The sequence below is a fragment of the Atractosteus spatula genome, chromosome 11, assembly GCF_055471065.1.
Source record: "Atractosteus spatula isolate fAtrSpa1 chromosome 11, fAtrSpa1.hap1, whole genome shotgun sequence".
Lineage (NCBI taxonomy): Eukaryota > Metazoa > Chordata > Actinopteri > Semionotiformes > Lepisosteidae > Atractosteus > Atractosteus spatula.
The window spans coordinates 7,467,871-7,486,107 of record NC_142716.1 but is presented as its reverse complement, the minus strand read 5'-3'; the positions used below and the strand labels follow the sequence as shown (position 1 = coordinate 7,486,107).

Sequence of the window (18,237 nt, the reverse complement as noted above, 5' to 3'; positions counted from 1 at the left end):
TTTGGAGGCATGCTTACACTTAAAAATTATTTTCATACAATATTATGGTGAAAAACTGACGTTTTCCACTGTGCTTATTGCAATGTTATGAGAGCTGACAGACTCTTTTAACAGATTTTCAAAACATTCGTAACCTACATAACAGAAATAAAAATGACTTAAGAGCTGGAGTACTGCAATTTTTTCCAGTTTCGCTGACAATTACAGAGATAATACCTTTCAGCTACAGTATCGCACCCCACAGAATGTACTATAGCAGTAATTGGTAAGAAGCCTGAGAAATGTCAAAAGATCTTTCATTAACTGACCACTGAAATCGTATATATTACCCGCTGTAGTGTGAGAAAACATGGCTCTGGTGCAGTACCTGTCACAACTGAACCCTTCCACGTTTTCCTTGCACTGGCAGCGACCCGTCTGAATGTCACATTCCTGTGTGCTCCCTGCTGAGTGACACGAGCACGGCCTGCAATAAAGAAAGCGCCGTCAAAATCTTTCACAAAAATGTCAAGTGTCCCCCTTTTCTGCAGCTTCGCTTTGAAGGCTTTTTAAAACAAAGGTTGGACATCCTCGTGTACATTTGCGAAGGAGCGAAATTAATCCAACGACTGTCGGGATGAATGCGAACAAAAAGGATATTTTCTATGGATATGTAAAAACTTGATCACGTACGGGCAGCATGGTGTTGCATTGCTGCCTCACAGAGCTGGGGCCCTGGGTCCAATTCCTGTGGTGCTGTCTACATGAAGTTTGAATGTTCTGTGTTCACATAGGTTTCCTCTCGCAGACCAGAAACATATTGGATGGTTAATTGGCTTCTGGGAAAATTGGCCCTGGCGTGAGCGTGTGCACGTCTATGTGTCTGCCCTGTGACAGACTGGTGTCCTGTCCAGGGCGTATCCTGCCTTGTGCCTGTAGCTTGCCCGATTATCTCTGGCTCGAATCCCGTGACCCCAAATTGGATGAAAACAGTTAGAAAATGGATGGATGATCACGTACTTTCCAAAGGCATGCCCAAAACTTGAACTACCCATAACTGTGCTGTTCCATCAAATTCCCAAATCGGTGCCAGGTCACAGAACTGGGGTCACCAGCCCCGATGCTCACCTGCAGCCCGCCTCCGTGAGTGTGTGGTAGCCTGGCTGACAGCGGTCGCACTTGTCTCCCATCACACCTGGCTTGCAGCTGCAGCGGCCGCTGTTATCACACTGAGTGCTCAAAGACCCTGAAAAGACGGAAGTCGCTTTCAACACACAGATAACAGCATAAAGCAACACTGAACAACGCAAAACCAAAACAGACCCTCAGGAAACAAAATGTATCAGATTCCAAGCTTTTAAACCAGGAAAAAGAGATGCACACATAAAATAAAATATAGGTATATTATTTTAGACGCATTAAATAAAACTCAATTTAATCCATTCAGTGGTGTAAGACTGCATTCATATGGTGGCAATAAATGGTAAAACACTAAAACAGTAATACATTTTTGTTTCTTATTAACAGAGTCTGGTAAATCTTTTTCATAGAAGCATAGAAACCTTGATGTTTAGAGCTGAAACCGGCGTTTCACTTACCAACCGCACTGCAGCTGCAGGGCAGGCAGCGGTCACTGGGCCTCTGTCTGTAGTAGTTGTCACGGCAACGCTCGCAGTTGGGCCCGTCGGTGTTATCGGCACAGCCCCGGCAATGCCCACCGTGCCCGGTGGCACGATAAAGCTCGGGATCGAAGTAACACTCTGAAGACTTGCCATTACAGTTGCAAGCTGAGCCGAGAAAAAAGAAAACCACTTTCAGCGCAATGACGGAAAACAAATCCGAAACGGAAAACATTTTGGAGGTCTTTGAGGCAAAGTGGCTGAAATGGCTTTGCTTTTATTTCAGATTCTGAAGCTGCAATTTGTCTGAGATGGCTACATAACGTTACAACAAAACCAAGCTTGTGAAATACATATAACCCTGCACAACTCTGCCCCTTGATGCAGAGATAAATCAGAAGTTCACCACTGAAATGCAGAAATGAGTTTCTGGCTACTAATTGAATTAAACTTCACAGCCAGACATGAATATAAATTAACATCAAAATCACCCAGCTCTAACAGCACAACAGGCTTCTCAGTTGCTGCATGGCTGTGGGAAAATGTCTATTTGCTGTAAACAATGTGGGTGGGGAAGAAGCAATGTGAAGGGTAATGAAATATGCAAACTTTTACATACAGCTCTTTTTTTGGTAGTCTCACATATGTTTGTCATTTTAATATTTGATTGTACCTGCCTGAATGTTTTTCTTGGTACTTGTAAACTTTGTGTGTAAGACAGCTTGAATGAGTGTTTCTACTAAGCACGTGATTGATTTTTGCTTCTCAAAAGACTGGGCATTTCCCCCCTATTATAAAAAAATGTCAAAGCCAATTTGTAGCTGTAGCTTACTTCTAGTAGAAGCATTTGGTTTGAATTTTAGCTTCATAAAAATAACTTCACCTGCTTCAATAACCAGCCAATGAACATCAGTTGGTACTGAACCAACTGCATTGCTCAGTTTCAATCTCTCTTCTACTGCTTGGGGCCAAACCTGAGAGAACAAACTTACGCAAGCACTCATTGGGGTTTTCAGCTGTGGCTCTCCTCCAGGGCCGGTCGTTGTAGAAGCCTCTGCAGACATTGCAGTCATCTCCCTCTGTGTTGTGCTTGCAGTTACACACTAATCTTCCATTGGTGTTCTTTATGCACTCGCTCGCGTGCCCATTGCATTTACACCTGAAGCAAGGTGAAGAAGCAAACATCGTTGAGGACAGATTTTATGAAGTTGTTCCATTTAGAAAAACGTACTTAGCCTTTAGTACCAATTGCTTAAAGAGTTTTATGAAACCCAATATGACCAAACTAATATGAATTTTAATACAGAATGTTTGCTGTTCCTGTCGCATGCTACTTTAAATTAAACATTTTTTTACTTTGCATTTTACTAAGATTACTCACTTATATTAAAAATTAAACACAATGCTAACAACGAGAACAAGAGCTTCCACTACTTAAAGATAGTTACCTTCATCCACAAACACACGAGTCATAAATTCTTATTTGCCTTTAGTCTCTGCCAGTAACAAACTTATTACTGGATGAATGTCCTGGCTTAATGTGTGCTTTTTTTTTATTTGGGCAACTGGTTTTTCTGTGTTAAGATTAAAATAAAGTTAGGAGTCAATTGCTTTTCATGCCTCTAATTCACCCCTTGCTTTGCAGCTTATACTGTATTCAGCTGCAGAGGATATAGGACAGTTTAATGCAAACCAGACTGAAGTGCCCACGATTTCAAATACACCCTGGAAAACGTTAGACAGGAAGGTTTCAGAGCTCTGTGGAATAAATTGCAACAGATGTTCTACAGTTGCAGAGAAACATCAGCTGTTTATAACAGGGACAGTTAAATACACAGTATCTGGGAATAATAGGGAGTTGCATTATCCCTGACAAATATTTGGCAAATACTTCCACCCAGACAAAGTAACAGGCCACTGCTGTTTTTTGACTATATTTTATACATTGGGACATTTGCCTCCCACAGAGATGAATGTTGCATGAGAACATGGTCTTCCTTCTGCTGACATTGGTATGTTTAATATCACTCTTTCCAAGTGTTCCCTCCTTGGGTTCAGCCCATAAAATACCAGTGATTGAGTATTGTGCCTTATTTACCCTGATAATCTTGGTATTTCATCAATGGACATTCTCCACCTATTACGTTTTCACAGGATTCGCCAGCAAGTGGGAACTTGCAGATAGACAACTGTGGATATTGTTTCAGGAGCTTGGCAATGTTGTATGGAAAAAGTGAGGTACTGATCAAGACTTCAGTCTAGGGAAGATGTATCATTACCTCCAAAGATAATACTTAAATATAAATATACACTCAAACAATTGGAAGTTCTGGAATGAAATCTCGAATGAGAAACGTGCTACAAACGAAAATGAAGACGTTGGATAAAGAAACTGAATTTCAGACACAACATTCACATCATTCATCACTCATTTGTCCATTTATTAGTGAATCCACCCACTAGACCCTTGTCTCTACATACTGTAATCCAACACTCCCATCTTGGAATTTCAGGAATGCATCTGTATGACGGAAATCTCTTGGAATTTCCAAACCCATTAAGTCGAAACATTATGAATACTAAATCTCTCTTGTTTTTTTTAAAAGTCATGTCTATTTCCCTTAAAAGAAAAGTGCTGATTTTGGAGAGCCAAGTTACACCCACATGAACAACTTTTTAACAACAGTCGTGGAGGCGGATCACAATGAGTACAATGAGTACACCATTCCTTTTCTAATCAATTTAACATACTATACACTATCCTGCACAACACTCTGTAGATAACATGTGGTTACAATGGAAAAAAAACAGGAGGGTCAGATTTACAGTTTTATGACAGAAGATCCAGCTTGTTCCATTTAGTACATCTTGTCTTTCCGAGTTGTGGAATCTCAGTCTCAATAGAGAATTGGTGCTGAACAAACAAGCCTTGTAATTTAATGGACTGGACCCAATCAGTCACGGAAATGTTAAAGCAGATTTTTGAAGTTATTGCGAAATGCACTGTGAACTTTATAGCAGTACTTCTCTGCTTCATAGCAGTAATATATAATTATTGGGATTTTTAACTCAAATGATACACAGAAGGACTAAAAACACAGAACCCTCCTTTAGAACTGTTCAGTATTATCAAAGAATAACAGCAATTCATAAAAAATAAATCATAGAAGATCTTCTACGTCTAGATCTTCTAGGAATTATTTTCATTATGGTCAAAAGTATTCTTCTTTCTTTTTAATAACAGCCATTGTAATGTTAAAGCATTGTAATGTGGTATGAAAAAGTTTTAGTGATTACTTTTCATACGTAAAATAGCATATTAGAATTTACGGTGCTATGCTAATGTAAAAATACATTTACAGTTTATAGCACAGTTACAGTTCTAGGAGTATATGACCTACTTTAGATTCAATCCAGGGTAATAAGCTTACACCATGTCAAATTTGAATGACATTCTTTCATAGAAAAGCTTTTGAGCATCAGCAAAACATATTGTAAATACCAGTCCATACATACACAGATATGAACACGCTTTTTGCATTTTCCAGACCATATTAGAAGGGGAATTGGATAATTAAATGCTTTCTGGCACATAGTTTAGGAAAAAATCTTGCGGTTCTTTTTGTTTAGCTACAAAAACAGCTAAAGCAATCATGGCTTGTCAGTATGACCTTCTTCCGAAACAATGGAATTTCAGAATTATTTACTGGCTGACAACAGGGAGAGAGATGCTAGCGAGCAAACTAAAAAGACAATCCACTAGTTCTACACCGGTTCTTTGTGCTTTATGAACATAAATAGTGCATTATGCATTTGTAGTGCATTCTGGATATTAAATATGTCCACTAAGTTACTTATGTCACTGCCCAGGCACCCTGCTTCAGCACAAAAGCAAAGGACAAAACTGCGACACCAGCCTCACCTGCCACCAACAGCAAAGTCAGAGATGGCATAGTAGTATGATTTGAGGACTTTGGGATCATTGAAAACTTCATCTCCAAAGGTGTTGAGCCTGTTCAAGGTCACCCGGATGTCAGTAGCTGTCACCCATTCCTGAAAGAAAAGGCCAGACACACAGCCAGCTTAGCGGGTTAGTGACAAACACAAAAAGCATAATTTTTTCTATATATATTCTGCACATAAACCTGACATATGCATACATATTAGGCCTGGCATTTTCACAAATGTATAACTGCACATTAAATCTGGCAGACATTATTCAACATTTTAGAGGAACTGCAGTCCCAATTTCTCAGACTGGTCATTAATTCTCAGTAACAAGATAAATTCATTGACAATATAGAAAAAAAATACAAATTTAGAATTAAGCACAAAATCATGAACTTTAAGAAAAGTACTGTAAATTGCCATGTTATCACAAACTGGCTTTCGAGTTCCCATGAATTGTGATGTGGTGCGGCCCTTCCTGCTCACTAGTGACTGTAATGACGAATGTAATCTGATGTGCATGCAGAGTTAACAAGTAGTATTTGTCACCAAATGGTCTTAAAAGGGAGAGCAATATTTCTATTGGATTAAAACTATGTATTCACAATATACATTCACGCTTGCCCCTTTATGATGTAATACGTCACCAGACGTTTTGTTGTCTCATTCTGAATCTCAGAACATGACACAGCACATACCTGGAAATTTTGTCTTTTTTGTGGTGTACATTGGAGGTTTTACAAGTTACTGTGTATATTTTACTTTTACTATGGCTTGAAATGTAAGAAACAGCATTGATCAGTTCTAACCCTGAAGCATAAAAATAGTGTTGCAGTTCCCCTTTAAATAAAAAAATGGTTATTCTTAGAAAAAAGTAATGACATTAAATAATCACATCATCAGCATTTAATCAAAAATCGTTAGAACAGCATTAAGCATATTACATGGTTTACAAAGGGGGAAAACAGACTTTGGGTCCATTTAGGTTTAAGAGAAAAGTGTGATTCTTAAGCCACCTATGTATCCTCTGTGTATTTACAGTTCTTAAAGAAATGTATATCATGTTACCCTTGTAACCTCAGTTTTAAACATATTTCAGGCTTTAGACAGAAATTTAAACTATCAGAGAGCTTCTTCTTTCTGACCTTGATCAGAACACCATCCTGCTACCTCCTAGAAGCCAAAAAAAGGAAAAAGTATTTTTCAAGCTGCCATCTGGAACTATTACACATTAGTAAATTCCATGTGACATTGTTGAAATCATGGTTCAGCAAGAGTTTTATGTTCCAAACAAACTTTAAAGCATGACCTTTACTGTACATCTTGTAATAACAATGTCCAACAGGGAATTTATTCTATACCCTTGAAATAATCTGCCTGTGAAATTACTCTCTGCGATCTAAACAAATTTACCAATTTCCATGGAGATAACTGAACTAAGGCCATGTAAAAAAAAAAAATCTTCAAAATGACATTACATGGCAAGATATTTAAAATGAAAATGCCTGTAAATTTCCTTTTCATTTTTAAAATTCCATCAAGCAATTTGACTATTACAAATTTAATCTGGATCCTAAAAGTCCCAGCTACTTCCTGAGGTACAGATCCAATTAGGTCAAACTCCAGATACTCAGACAAGTAACGAACCTAAGCATTTTCTACAGTAAGAGATGTCAAGGCTATGCTCCTTAAAACAAATGAAACTGTGAACTAGGCAACAAATGGAAACTGTATAGGTACATTTATATACATTGCATTTATATATGGAATTCTATAGGTGCATTTATATACAGTAACAGGAGCCCACTCCTCACACATAGGACTGAGGGTGAATGGAACAAGAGAGTTATAGTTCAACTACCCCATTAACCCAAATGAGATTAAGCATGGAAAAATAAGATACAGATTAAATTTTGGTTTTGCTTTAGGTATTCAAAAACTTTGAATACGTAATAAAGCAATAAAAGGCAAACAGAGGACACAGGGACACAAGCAACAGCATAGAATACATAAATCAATGAAAATATTCTGTATCACACTACATAGTATGACACGCATATTGCTTTGTGGTTTTGCCAACAAGAAGGAAATTATTCTTTCAACAAAAACATATATGTAAGCCCATTAAGCAAGCTGTTTTTCCTGCATGAAATGTATCGCACCTTGAATGTCTGGCTCTAACTCTCTCCATGTTGTTTTCATTAAATCCCTTAAGCATTGTCATCTGCTTGCTAACAGTTTCATTACAGACATCTGAACCTGATTACAAGCTATTGCTCAATCAGTGAGTTAAGCCAAGTTATGACAGGAGGCTGCAAATGTGGAGTAGTGATAGACCTGCCTCTGAGATAATTTCTGTGAGTAGCAGAATAGCTTTACTTACCCCACCATTATTATCCTGTTGTTTTTCCCATTTACATTTATAAGATTCAGTCACTGGTAAGTTATCTTATTCATAAACCTATTCACATCCAATATACCGTTTATGCTGCATTAAAATGTAATATTAAGGAAAATATTTTTCCATTTGCCACTTTTCTTAAGTGTAGCATTACGCCCGTCTTGAGGGAAATTATAGGTCGGAGTTTACAAGGGCTGGAAAAGTGAGCTGGTGCGTGTTTACATTTTGAGGCACTTTCTACTTTTGGCAAAGGTGTTGGTGTAAACCTTGGTACATACTTTCCAAGGATAGAGGCTCAGACATTCGTAAAAGGCGGTGTGGAGATTTGTAATTAAAGCCGTGGGCTTCCCAACACTGCATGCCATTTTATGCAACTTTTACATGAACACCCTATAAATATTAACCACTAATGTGACCTCTCATCAGCAGAAAAACAGCCCTCGTTTCTCTGTTGACACCATCTTTTTCAGCTGATAAAAATACACAACTGAGGAAAGTCATTTAAAAAACAATTACTTTCAAAACGAATTCACTTACATTCCTAGTTATGGTCCAGCTCATATTACAGGAAACTGTTCTATTCCTCGGTTACTGACTGACCAATTTTTTGTTTGCTAAAATTCAGTAAAACCATCTTGAAGACATTAATGGTTTCAGCCAGCACTACGGAGTCACTGTTTTCCTCCCTCCGAATATTTTCTGCAGCTGATAAAACCCCAGCTGTGTGCGGAAGGCTAGCAGATGCAGATATATTCACGGCTTTAGGTCTTCAAGCAAGCTGTGAACAGCAGAGGTGCTCTTGCCAAGGGAAAGAGCCTGGGAAACTCCTCTCAGAGCAATCGCTGTCTTCACAGCTGCCCCAGTGCACAGGTACACGATCAACAGAGTAATCCCACTAACTAGCCTTTATTAAACATGAGTAATTAGCCCTCGCCTCCTCTCACACCACCACCAGTGTGAGAAAAGACCAGATTGCTTGCAGATGCATTTTATTTCACATGTCGTAGATCTAATGTGTTCCATGTGATCACTAATGTTGATTTATTTGAACTATTCGGGCAAAAAAAAAAGGCATTTGAGCAACAAAAGAGAAACACCGAAAAAGCCTACAAAATGACACAGAAAAAAGATTAAATTAAGGTATAAGACAATTCAGACAAGTGAAATTTGCAGTTCAAAGCACAATAGGGAGATCAGCAAACACTGAAAGAACACCAAGAAGATTATATGGTATATAAATGCGGACAACTGCAGTGCTGCAAAAACGATAAGATGGAAACTGCTTCTGAGAAATAAGTAGGTGTTTGTGAAGATACATTTTCACCTTACAGACATTGTGTGAAAACAATAAAAAGGCAAACCAAGGAATGTCATGTTAAAATTTCACAGCACATTCAAAATGCAGAACATTCGTTTAGAATATGCTGTACAATTTTGGCATAAAAAAAAAGTTTTTGCTGTTCTGGACTCTGTCCAGAGAAGTGCGACCAGATCCATTTCTGGGCTCAAAGGAAAGTTCTGCATGGAGGCTTAAACAACTCCTATTTAGTCCTGAACAGATAAAAGACTACAAGTGGACTCGATTCAAGTATGCATGTTTGCTGAAGTTATTTTAAACCCTGTCTTAAACTGGCTCCTGACATTGTTAACCCAATTTAGAGCCTGGGTCAAAATATCTTATTCCAATTTGAATTGTATCAAGCTTTCTGGAAGCAGCGTCTTTTCAAAGCACACTCAAATGTATATTTTTATCTCAAAAGCAAACCAGTGATTGCATTGGTGCGACTTCCATTGATTAAGTATACTTGGCTCTACCTGTGATACATGTCAAATATTCCTTAATATAAAACAATTCAGCATACCACAAAGACCCACTTAAACATCCCCCACAATAATGTCCACTGCACTCTGTCCATCAAGTTCTGTGTAAAGGTATTTATTCCAGACAGGGATCTGGGTTTGGTATAAATAGCAAGATGCCACTGGAGAAAGACTAATATGAAGGTATCTGGCTACCGAGCTAAATTTAAAGAGTGGGTAGAGGTAGAGAATTACATAGGAAAATCTCCTGTTGGCATTTTCTTATGAGGGTATTTTAAAATGCAATCTGATAATTGTTTAGATCACAGAAGAGCCAATAACAATTTATACTAAATTGTTCAACAGATTTGCTACCTGATTATCAAGCTGCTCAAGGTACAGAAACCTTGGTCAGTGTTAAGTTTGTCTTAAATATTTAAACTACTGCTTGGCAGCAGGTTTATGAATAGATTATACTGCCTTTGTTGTACAAATGCCAAACTAAAATAACAGTAATAGGATATTGCATGACTTCAAAACTGATAAGACTCCCAGGAAATGTTATTGACAACCCAAGACTAAAATGCTTGCTAAATAAAAGCTACATCCTTGTGTTGTGGCAGTTTCCTGTAAAATGAAAATGAACTAATTGAACACCTTACTGCTTGACCATATTTAAAAAAATAATTTAGATGAAATGTAATCTATATAATGCAGGATATACCAAGTTTGCAAACAGCATCAACCGTCTTCTTCAGGAATGGAATGTTATGTATCTCAGCAATCATTATCTTCTGTCTACTGTATCATGACATCATTATACCCCCACCCTTGAATGGTTATCCAACCTTAATCCACACATGGTTTTGAACGCCTTGTTTTTCAAGGATTTAAATCACAATTTACTATTCATAACATCCGCTCAGCTTTTGATCTCTCTCACCCAAGGCAGTAAACTTAGTTCTAGCCTACAGGGGCTAAAACAGTGCCTGGAGGCATGTATCTTTGAAGACTCCCATCTTTAATCTTAAAATAATCCTTCCATCCCTACCTCCTACAACCCCCCTCCATGCCACAGCACCGCCACACACACACACAGATGTGTGGGGTTCCAGCCACCCTGGGAGTTGCTGTCTCTTTAATTAAACAGCCTTATCTGTTGGGTGGATATCTAAAGGATCCAAGAGAAGCATGGAAATTGACTCCCCAGTGATGTGGTCAAGGCAGCTAAGAGTTAATCTACTTTAATCCATATCAGACATTGACTTCCTTATGTCAACTTTTGTAGCCAAAAAGATCATTCACAACGCACGAAAAAACTTTTGTGCATATAAGACAAGTGATATGTTCAATGTATGCATAGTTCAGTAGTTACAGTATGTAATGTGCTTTCTTTGCAAATGCATTCAAAAATACCCTATTATGAATATGCCCAAATATTTTAAATGAGAATGATTCCAATTTGCAGTCTCTTGGTTCTGGTACCATCAATGACACAGAAAACTAGAAGGCACTTAGGGTCTATTTCTAAAGTCCAGCGAGTCACTAAAGTATTATTTGTCATACCCTGTGTTAAGGGTTGTCTCATACTGTAAACACAGCACTGGGAATTCTCCAATATTAAATACTTGTTTGCATCCAAACTCGAAGGAAGCCTGAAGTAAAGCACTTGGGAAACAATGTTACCTAATATTGTATGAATTCAACCAGAATACAGATTTGAAGGAATGATTAGTACTTTCCGCATTAATCAATGCTATTCTCTTTCAAACAAAGAGTCATATTATAGAGCTGAGGCAGTGTCACTAAGGAAGTCTTCAATCGTTCTAAAATATTTTATTTCTGCTGTCACGTTTAGGAAAATCACGGTCCAATTTCATGCCGTTAGGCTTCAATGACAGCAATAATCAAATGTCCACCGAATCAATGCTCACTGTTTATAGTTATGATTCCAAACAGTCTCTAAACAGGTTCGACTGGGGAGCCGTGCCAGCATGCAGACTTAAGTCTCCAAAAACCTCTACTTGTTCCTTTGCTGAAAATATGATTAAATAATACAAAAACCTGAATCTTTCATTCCCTTGCAATGCAAAATCATTTTACTTAAGCAAAATGAACTGGACAGCAGGGGGTTGTCTAGCTATCTTCTGTTAAACAAATTAGGTTGGAGACAGTCCAAACAGAATTATTCCCTCTGTCTGTGTTTTATCAATGTGAGATTGGATCAAGCCACAAGTTACTTTGATTTCTCTGACTTACAGTGGATACAGGTAATGCCTGATAGGGAATGGCATGCGAATGGAATTTGCAAAAACGTGCTGACAACAGAAGAACACTATCACATCTCCCCTAGATAACACAGTAACCCTATGAACATGAATGCATTTCTTTAGCCACCAGACGAATGAATGACAGAAAGGTGTCTGAGAAATACCATCAAAGCAAACTCGTGTCCATCCAAAGACACCGACTACTGATGAAATCTTTCCACTTGCTAATTCCCTTAAACTAATTATGATACACTGTGATAACAGTGGCTTTCTTCAAGTCCTCCATCACCTCGGGGTCTTCAGCTACAGAGCTCTACAGAAGCCCAACACATATCTCAATCTGAAAGAGAAAAGGCCTAGAGCAAATTTAAAATACTGCTGCAGTCCTTGCAAAAAAAGCATTGCCATTTATGTCTGCTACTACAAAAACAAGCACTGTGCTCTTTAACTGCACATCCCAATTAACACATTTTCTATCCTGGCCGTAACAAAATGGCAGTCCAGGAAAGCCTACACTTGCTTCTGTTTTCCGGCGCTAGGCGCTTCCGTATACCTGCAGGACAGGGCTGTTGTCGAAGTTGTAGGCGCTGGGCCGGCCCTCGAGGGTGGAGAAGGCCACGTTGCCCCCAGTCAGGGGGGATATGTCGCTGAACTCGTCCGTGCACAGCGCCTGCTGCTCATCCTCCCCAGTCCTGATGAACCCACGATTCTGCTTCTGGTACGTCTTCTCGCAGGAGCTGCTGTAATACTGGTAAGGTACCCAGGGGCCGTCCTCACTGGTACGCTTGTATATGGCAAAGCTCTCTGGCCGGCTGGTATGGAACTTCAGTCTCACATAAGTGATGTCAAAAGATTTGCCTGTGGACACAGCAAAAAAAAAATAGAGAGACCTGACTGAGTATGTGTACATTACAAGACAATTGGCATAAACGTTTTTTTTTAGACCTCAGATACATTATATATACATTTTGTATAACTGTTGATGATTAACAACCACAGATGTTAACAACCTAAATATAATACGGCTTCTAAATATAAATTCTTTCATGATTTATGATTTAAGACACTAAGGCAAAAATACTGTGCAAATATCCGCAAGGATCAGTAGGGGGAAAAGAGTGGAAGTGTTGAAAGGAAGCCATTTATTCTGACCTGAAAGTGTCAGTTTTGTCCAGAAATGTATGATAAGAGACAGAGCAATGAGGCTCATTCTGGGAAAAAAAAGGCTACCCTCAGAGGTCAAGGCCCAAATTGCCAGTCAAACACCTTTAGCAGGTCCATTTCCTTGTGGTCTGACAACTGGCAATTTTTGCAAGAGTCTCAACCTCAGTCAACTATTTCCAGACTTATAAAACCAAGGAGCAGTTTCGAACCTCTTCTTCCAATTTAGGGCTGCGGTTAGCTGGAGCCTATCCCAGCAAGCAATGGGTGCAAGGCAGGGTACACCCCGGGCGGGACGCCAGTTCATCGCAGGGCAGACTTACAGACGCAAACACCGATGCACACATACTCACGCCAAGGGCCAATTTTCCCAAAAGCCAATTTACCTACAGTATGTGTTTGGATTGAGTGAGGAAACTGAAGCACACAAAGGAAACTCGCATGAACATGGGGAGAATATACAAACTCCACCCAGGCCCCAAATTGAACCCAGGACCCCGGTACTGCGAGGCAGCAACGCTAACTGCTGCACCACCGTGCTGCCCTCATTCTGAACCTTCAACCCTAAAATGCTCTTTTGGAATTTATGTTCCCGATTTCTTTGTTTATCCTTCAGTTCTACACCACAGTTTAATGTGATGGTTTTCGCACTCTCAGAATCACACATTCTGGATCGTTTTAGGTTCTGAAAATGTTCCCCTGGCATGGAACTCATTATATGCTAAAACCCATGATATTCCCTCCACGTACCTTTCCCAGCCTTTTTAAGTAATATATTTCTTTAAATTGCTGTAACATCCTGCTCCAGTTTTTATCCCATCCCCCTGTGATCTCTCACACCATCACAAAATTTGACCAAAAACCAATTCTTCACTCTGCTCAGTGCCCTTTCGTCTTTACAGTAATCAATTCCTAACTCCTGAGTGAAGACATGTGTCTATTGTGCTTCTTGCAAAACTCTTCACTGCTCTTTCACTCTTTTTATCACTCTACCTTTTTTTTCCCTTTCACTGAGTGTTTTTTTGTATTTATGCATCTATTGTTGTAAATTGCCTTTGGTAAGGGCGTCTGCTATGCAATTAACTAAAATCACACCATCAAAAGAATTAAAAGGCATCGCCTCAAAATGACTTAAGACGTAGGAACTTTAGATGCAGGATATTTTTTGAAAGAAAAATATTTTATATTATTATACTATATTTTATACTATTAAAAATGTAAATTTTGGCAAAGAAGTTTCCAGTTGTAAAATAATGCAAGTGCAAAATGATTAAATGGTTCTTATGTTCATTACGGATTTTTACACCACTTTCTGCATTTCATTTTTTCATTCCTTGCTCAAATTTGCAGTATATATCTAAGACAGCCCTGTATGGAAAACATCTGGCATAGTTATAAAAAAGCCTTGAGAAAAGTAGTTCACTGTTCGTTTTACAGTGCAATTGAGGAGTTTTCAAATACCAGCAACTGGGGGTGAGAACAATATTGTTCATTTTTCTTCACACTCAGCTATGCGTTGTCAGTTCTCCATTTTAGGCATGAAATAAAGCAATAGTGTCTGGAAGAATTGTGCTGTCTTACTGTATTTATTCTCAATGTTATAGTTAGTGGCAATGATCTTTTATTAGACAGGTGTTTATCAGCAAAAGAGCAACCTTCATGATACCAAACAATAGCTGTGTATTAGTGTCTTACACACATTGTACTAGTGAAAAAAATGACAGCCATTTAACATACAAAAAGACATAAAAATTGAGATAGTATCAAGTATCATTGTGTTATACAGAATATCATACTGAGGCATACTAAATGAGTTATTGAAGACTGCTACAGCATGTACAGTAAACTTTTCATATTAAGCACAAGAGAACAAAGGACAGAGCAGGTGAGAATGGGCAGAGAGCAGGTGTGAAAAAGATTAAATCTGTAAATGAACGGAGAGGTTCTTAAAGGAAATGGAGGTAAGTTTCAAACAAAATCCTTTTGGGATGACTCTGTGGCAATGGCAACAGCATCTCTCTGGGAACAGGCGTTGGTGGAAAAGTCTGGGCTTGGAGGAAGTTGCTGTGAGGAGGTCAAATGTTGGTTTAATAAGAGAAGAGAGGAGGAGGAGAAGGAAGGGTGAAGGCATCTCAATGTAACAGATCTGAAATGCTTACATGTTGAAAACCTCTCGAGATTAGCCATGCACAAAGGAAAACAAATTAACAACAAGGGTCGTTACAACCCACCTTCTACGTAATACACAAATAAGTCCATCAAGAGCAAGTTTTAAAATAATGTACGTGCAATATCCAGCAGCCATATCACCCTGCAACTCACAACTGGCAACCCACTGAAGCTCAGCAGGTGTGAGTCTGGTCAGTACCTGGATGGGAGACCTCCTGGGAAAAACTAAGGTTGCTGCTGGAAGAGGTTAGTGGGGCCAGCAGGGGGAACTCACCCTGCTGTCCATGTGGATCCTAATGCCCCAGTATAGTGATGGGGACACTATACTGTAAACAGGCGTTGTCCTTCGGATGAGACGTAAAACCAAGGTCCTGACTCTCTGTGGTCATTAAAAATCCCAGGGCGTTTCTCGAAAAGAGTAGGGGTGTAACCCCGGCGTCCTGGCCAAATTTCCCATTGGCCCTTACCAATCATGGCCTCCTAATAATCCCCCTCTATGAATTGGCTACATTACTCTGCTCTCCTCCCCATGGATAGCTGATGTGTGGTGAGCGTTCTGGCGCGCTATGGCTGCCGTCACATCATCCAGGTGGGGCTGCACATTGGTGGTGGTGGAGGGGAGTCCCCATTACCTGTAAAGCGCTTTGAGTGGAGTGTCCAGAAAAAGCGCTATATAAGTATAAGCAATTATTAATATACATTTCTCCCTAGTTTTTACTTTCTATTAAGTGAACCATTTTATTTTATCGACACCCAAAGGCTAAAAATATCTTAGTCAATGCCATCGTATTGTCGTCTACTGGAACAGCTGCAGGACCAATCAACAGCTTCTCATTTAATACAGTGCAACAATTAAAATCAATTAAAACACCCTGCTTATAAAGGAAAGGTTTTTAAAAAGCCTAACATTGCTCTACTAACCTGGACGCTCAAGTGTGCTTCAGATAGGGCCTTGGGATTTGAAAGACTCGTGTGACCAAGTCACAGCACACCTGGGTCAATGGGTTGCAAAATGGCCTACAGCAATGAAACCCTACACCACCATTTATCTGATAGATAATAAAACATCCCTCAGAAGCTCATGTACCAATTTCATCGATGCACAACAGATGGACTGGCAAGGTCATTCACACAGAAATGATTCCCATCAAGTCAACAACTGGCAATTTACTTGTTGCCAATGTCTCTTACTGTGAACACCACCAGATCCAGTTAGCACAGGTTATACTCTGACAGGGTACGGAACAAACGCCAAACTAAGGTGGCTTACAACTGGTGGAGACCCTTCAGACTAAGACCTCTCCATAGAAAAAAAACAGGCTGAACAAGGATGTTAAGATGCAACATTTACTGAGCAATCAGCTGTCTGTTATCCCCAAAACTGTCCCACTCAGCCTTTTTTCAGGCAAGCTGAAACATGGGTTATGTCACAGGGGACTTTTTTTCCCTGAGTCAGTTTTAATTGTGACACTGTGTGGGAGAAGGAAGAGTGAGTTTTATATTCCTATACATTAAATGCTGCTGTGCCAACACTGGTATGCAGACCACAGCTCCAACATATTCTGCAATGTTCTCAGGCAATGTAAAACACACCTCCAGATTGCATTTTTGTCCTGCACAAGAAATACAGCACTGGTGGGTACCGGCTGTGATTTTGATTATGCTTGCTTGAAATACTTGCAAATCTAAGTTTAGGAATGCATGTGACAGATCTGCGATCGGAAGCACCAGCTGAGATGCCCTCTGGCGATGGCTCAGCAGGGAGCCTGGCTCCACCTGACCTCCCCCCCGTCGATGCCAGCTCTTTCAGCTAGTCTACCAGACAGTGAAATCGGATGCGCTTTTTAAAAAGGCGGAAAACTGTAAACTGGAAATTTGCAGCTCATCGGGAAAGTGCAGACTACACACCAATTGAAAGATGATAAAAAAAACCAGAAATGGGTCACAACAGGCCCTGCTCCTTTCGAAACCTCTACTGGATATGTGCAGCAGTGTGAGTTATCCTAAGGGTACCAGCACGAGATGTCTCTATCAGATGGAAGTGGAGGACAGGAAGGAAATTATTTGGAATATGGAGCGTTGATGTCATTGAGGCAGCCTCTTCAAATCACCAACAAAAGCAGCCAAGACACCTTACTGGAAGACCCACTGAAAACAAACAATTCAGGTAGAAAAAAGGTGACTGACACTCTAAAAAGAATTCAGCACCAGCAGCAGCAACATAAGCACCATTCTCTTTAAAACAACATCATAATACAATCTCAGCCACTTTTATAACCCTGAATGCTTTAACCCCAGGGAAATGAACAACAGTGATGCTAGATCAAGCCAGGTTTTGACTACATCCATAAACGTTTTCCACCAAATCACCAAACCATTTCATAGCTTTGCAATAGAGAACATCAGACAGTCCTGAGACTAGGGGGATTGATCTAGAATGTGTGTTGATGTCTCTAGTCCCAAACATGATGGAAGCGATACTACTGTGTGCTTTTTCTGCATCCAAAAAGGTAGCAGCTATATTAACAAAAAAACATAATTAAGGGACAGCACAAGTAAGGATTATATAGTATTGACAACTAAAATGCGAAACACATTGGAAAAACTGAGGTAGCCAAAGATTTAAGAATACTTCAGTTTCTAACAAAAATGCAAGTTCAGTGTAAAAATGTACAGTACACTGTTCAAGGTGGAAATAAGTTATAAAACTACTGCTCGGAGTGTAGCAATGGTATTACTATACAGGCTGACAAATATCTAAGGCAGCACACTGACTTTTACAAGGACAAGAGTTACTGCTTTAACAGAACTAATAGTTGAATATGTAGTTTGAAAAGCCAAGGAATTTCAACACTAACTGGACAGGTGGGCAGGATGGTGGAGGTTCCCT

The 18,237-nt window shown here is 39.4% G+C and overlaps 1 protein-coding gene across 1 annotated transcript in view; it reads right to left on the bottom strand.

Annotated features, from left to right (window-relative positions):
• lamc1 (laminin, gamma 1) overlaps nucleotides 1-18,237 on the bottom strand; it is a 76,646-nt gene that overhangs the window by 17,630 nt on the left and 40,779 nt on the right. Inside the window, exons 2-7 of the mRNA XM_088927119.1 lie at nucleotides 12,571-12,875; nucleotides 5,521-5,651; nucleotides 2,591-2,757; nucleotides 1,578-1,766; nucleotides 1,108-1,225; nucleotides 368-466 (exon numbers count right to left, since the gene is read on the bottom strand). Coding sequence (XP_088783245.1) covers nucleotides 368-466; nucleotides 1,108-1,225; nucleotides 1,578-1,766; nucleotides 2,591-2,757; nucleotides 5,521-5,651; nucleotides 12,571-12,875 — 1,009 coding nt within the window. The remainder of the gene's footprint in view (nucleotides 1-367; nucleotides 467-1,107; nucleotides 1,226-1,577; nucleotides 1,767-2,590; nucleotides 2,758-5,520; nucleotides 5,652-12,570; nucleotides 12,876-18,237) is intronic.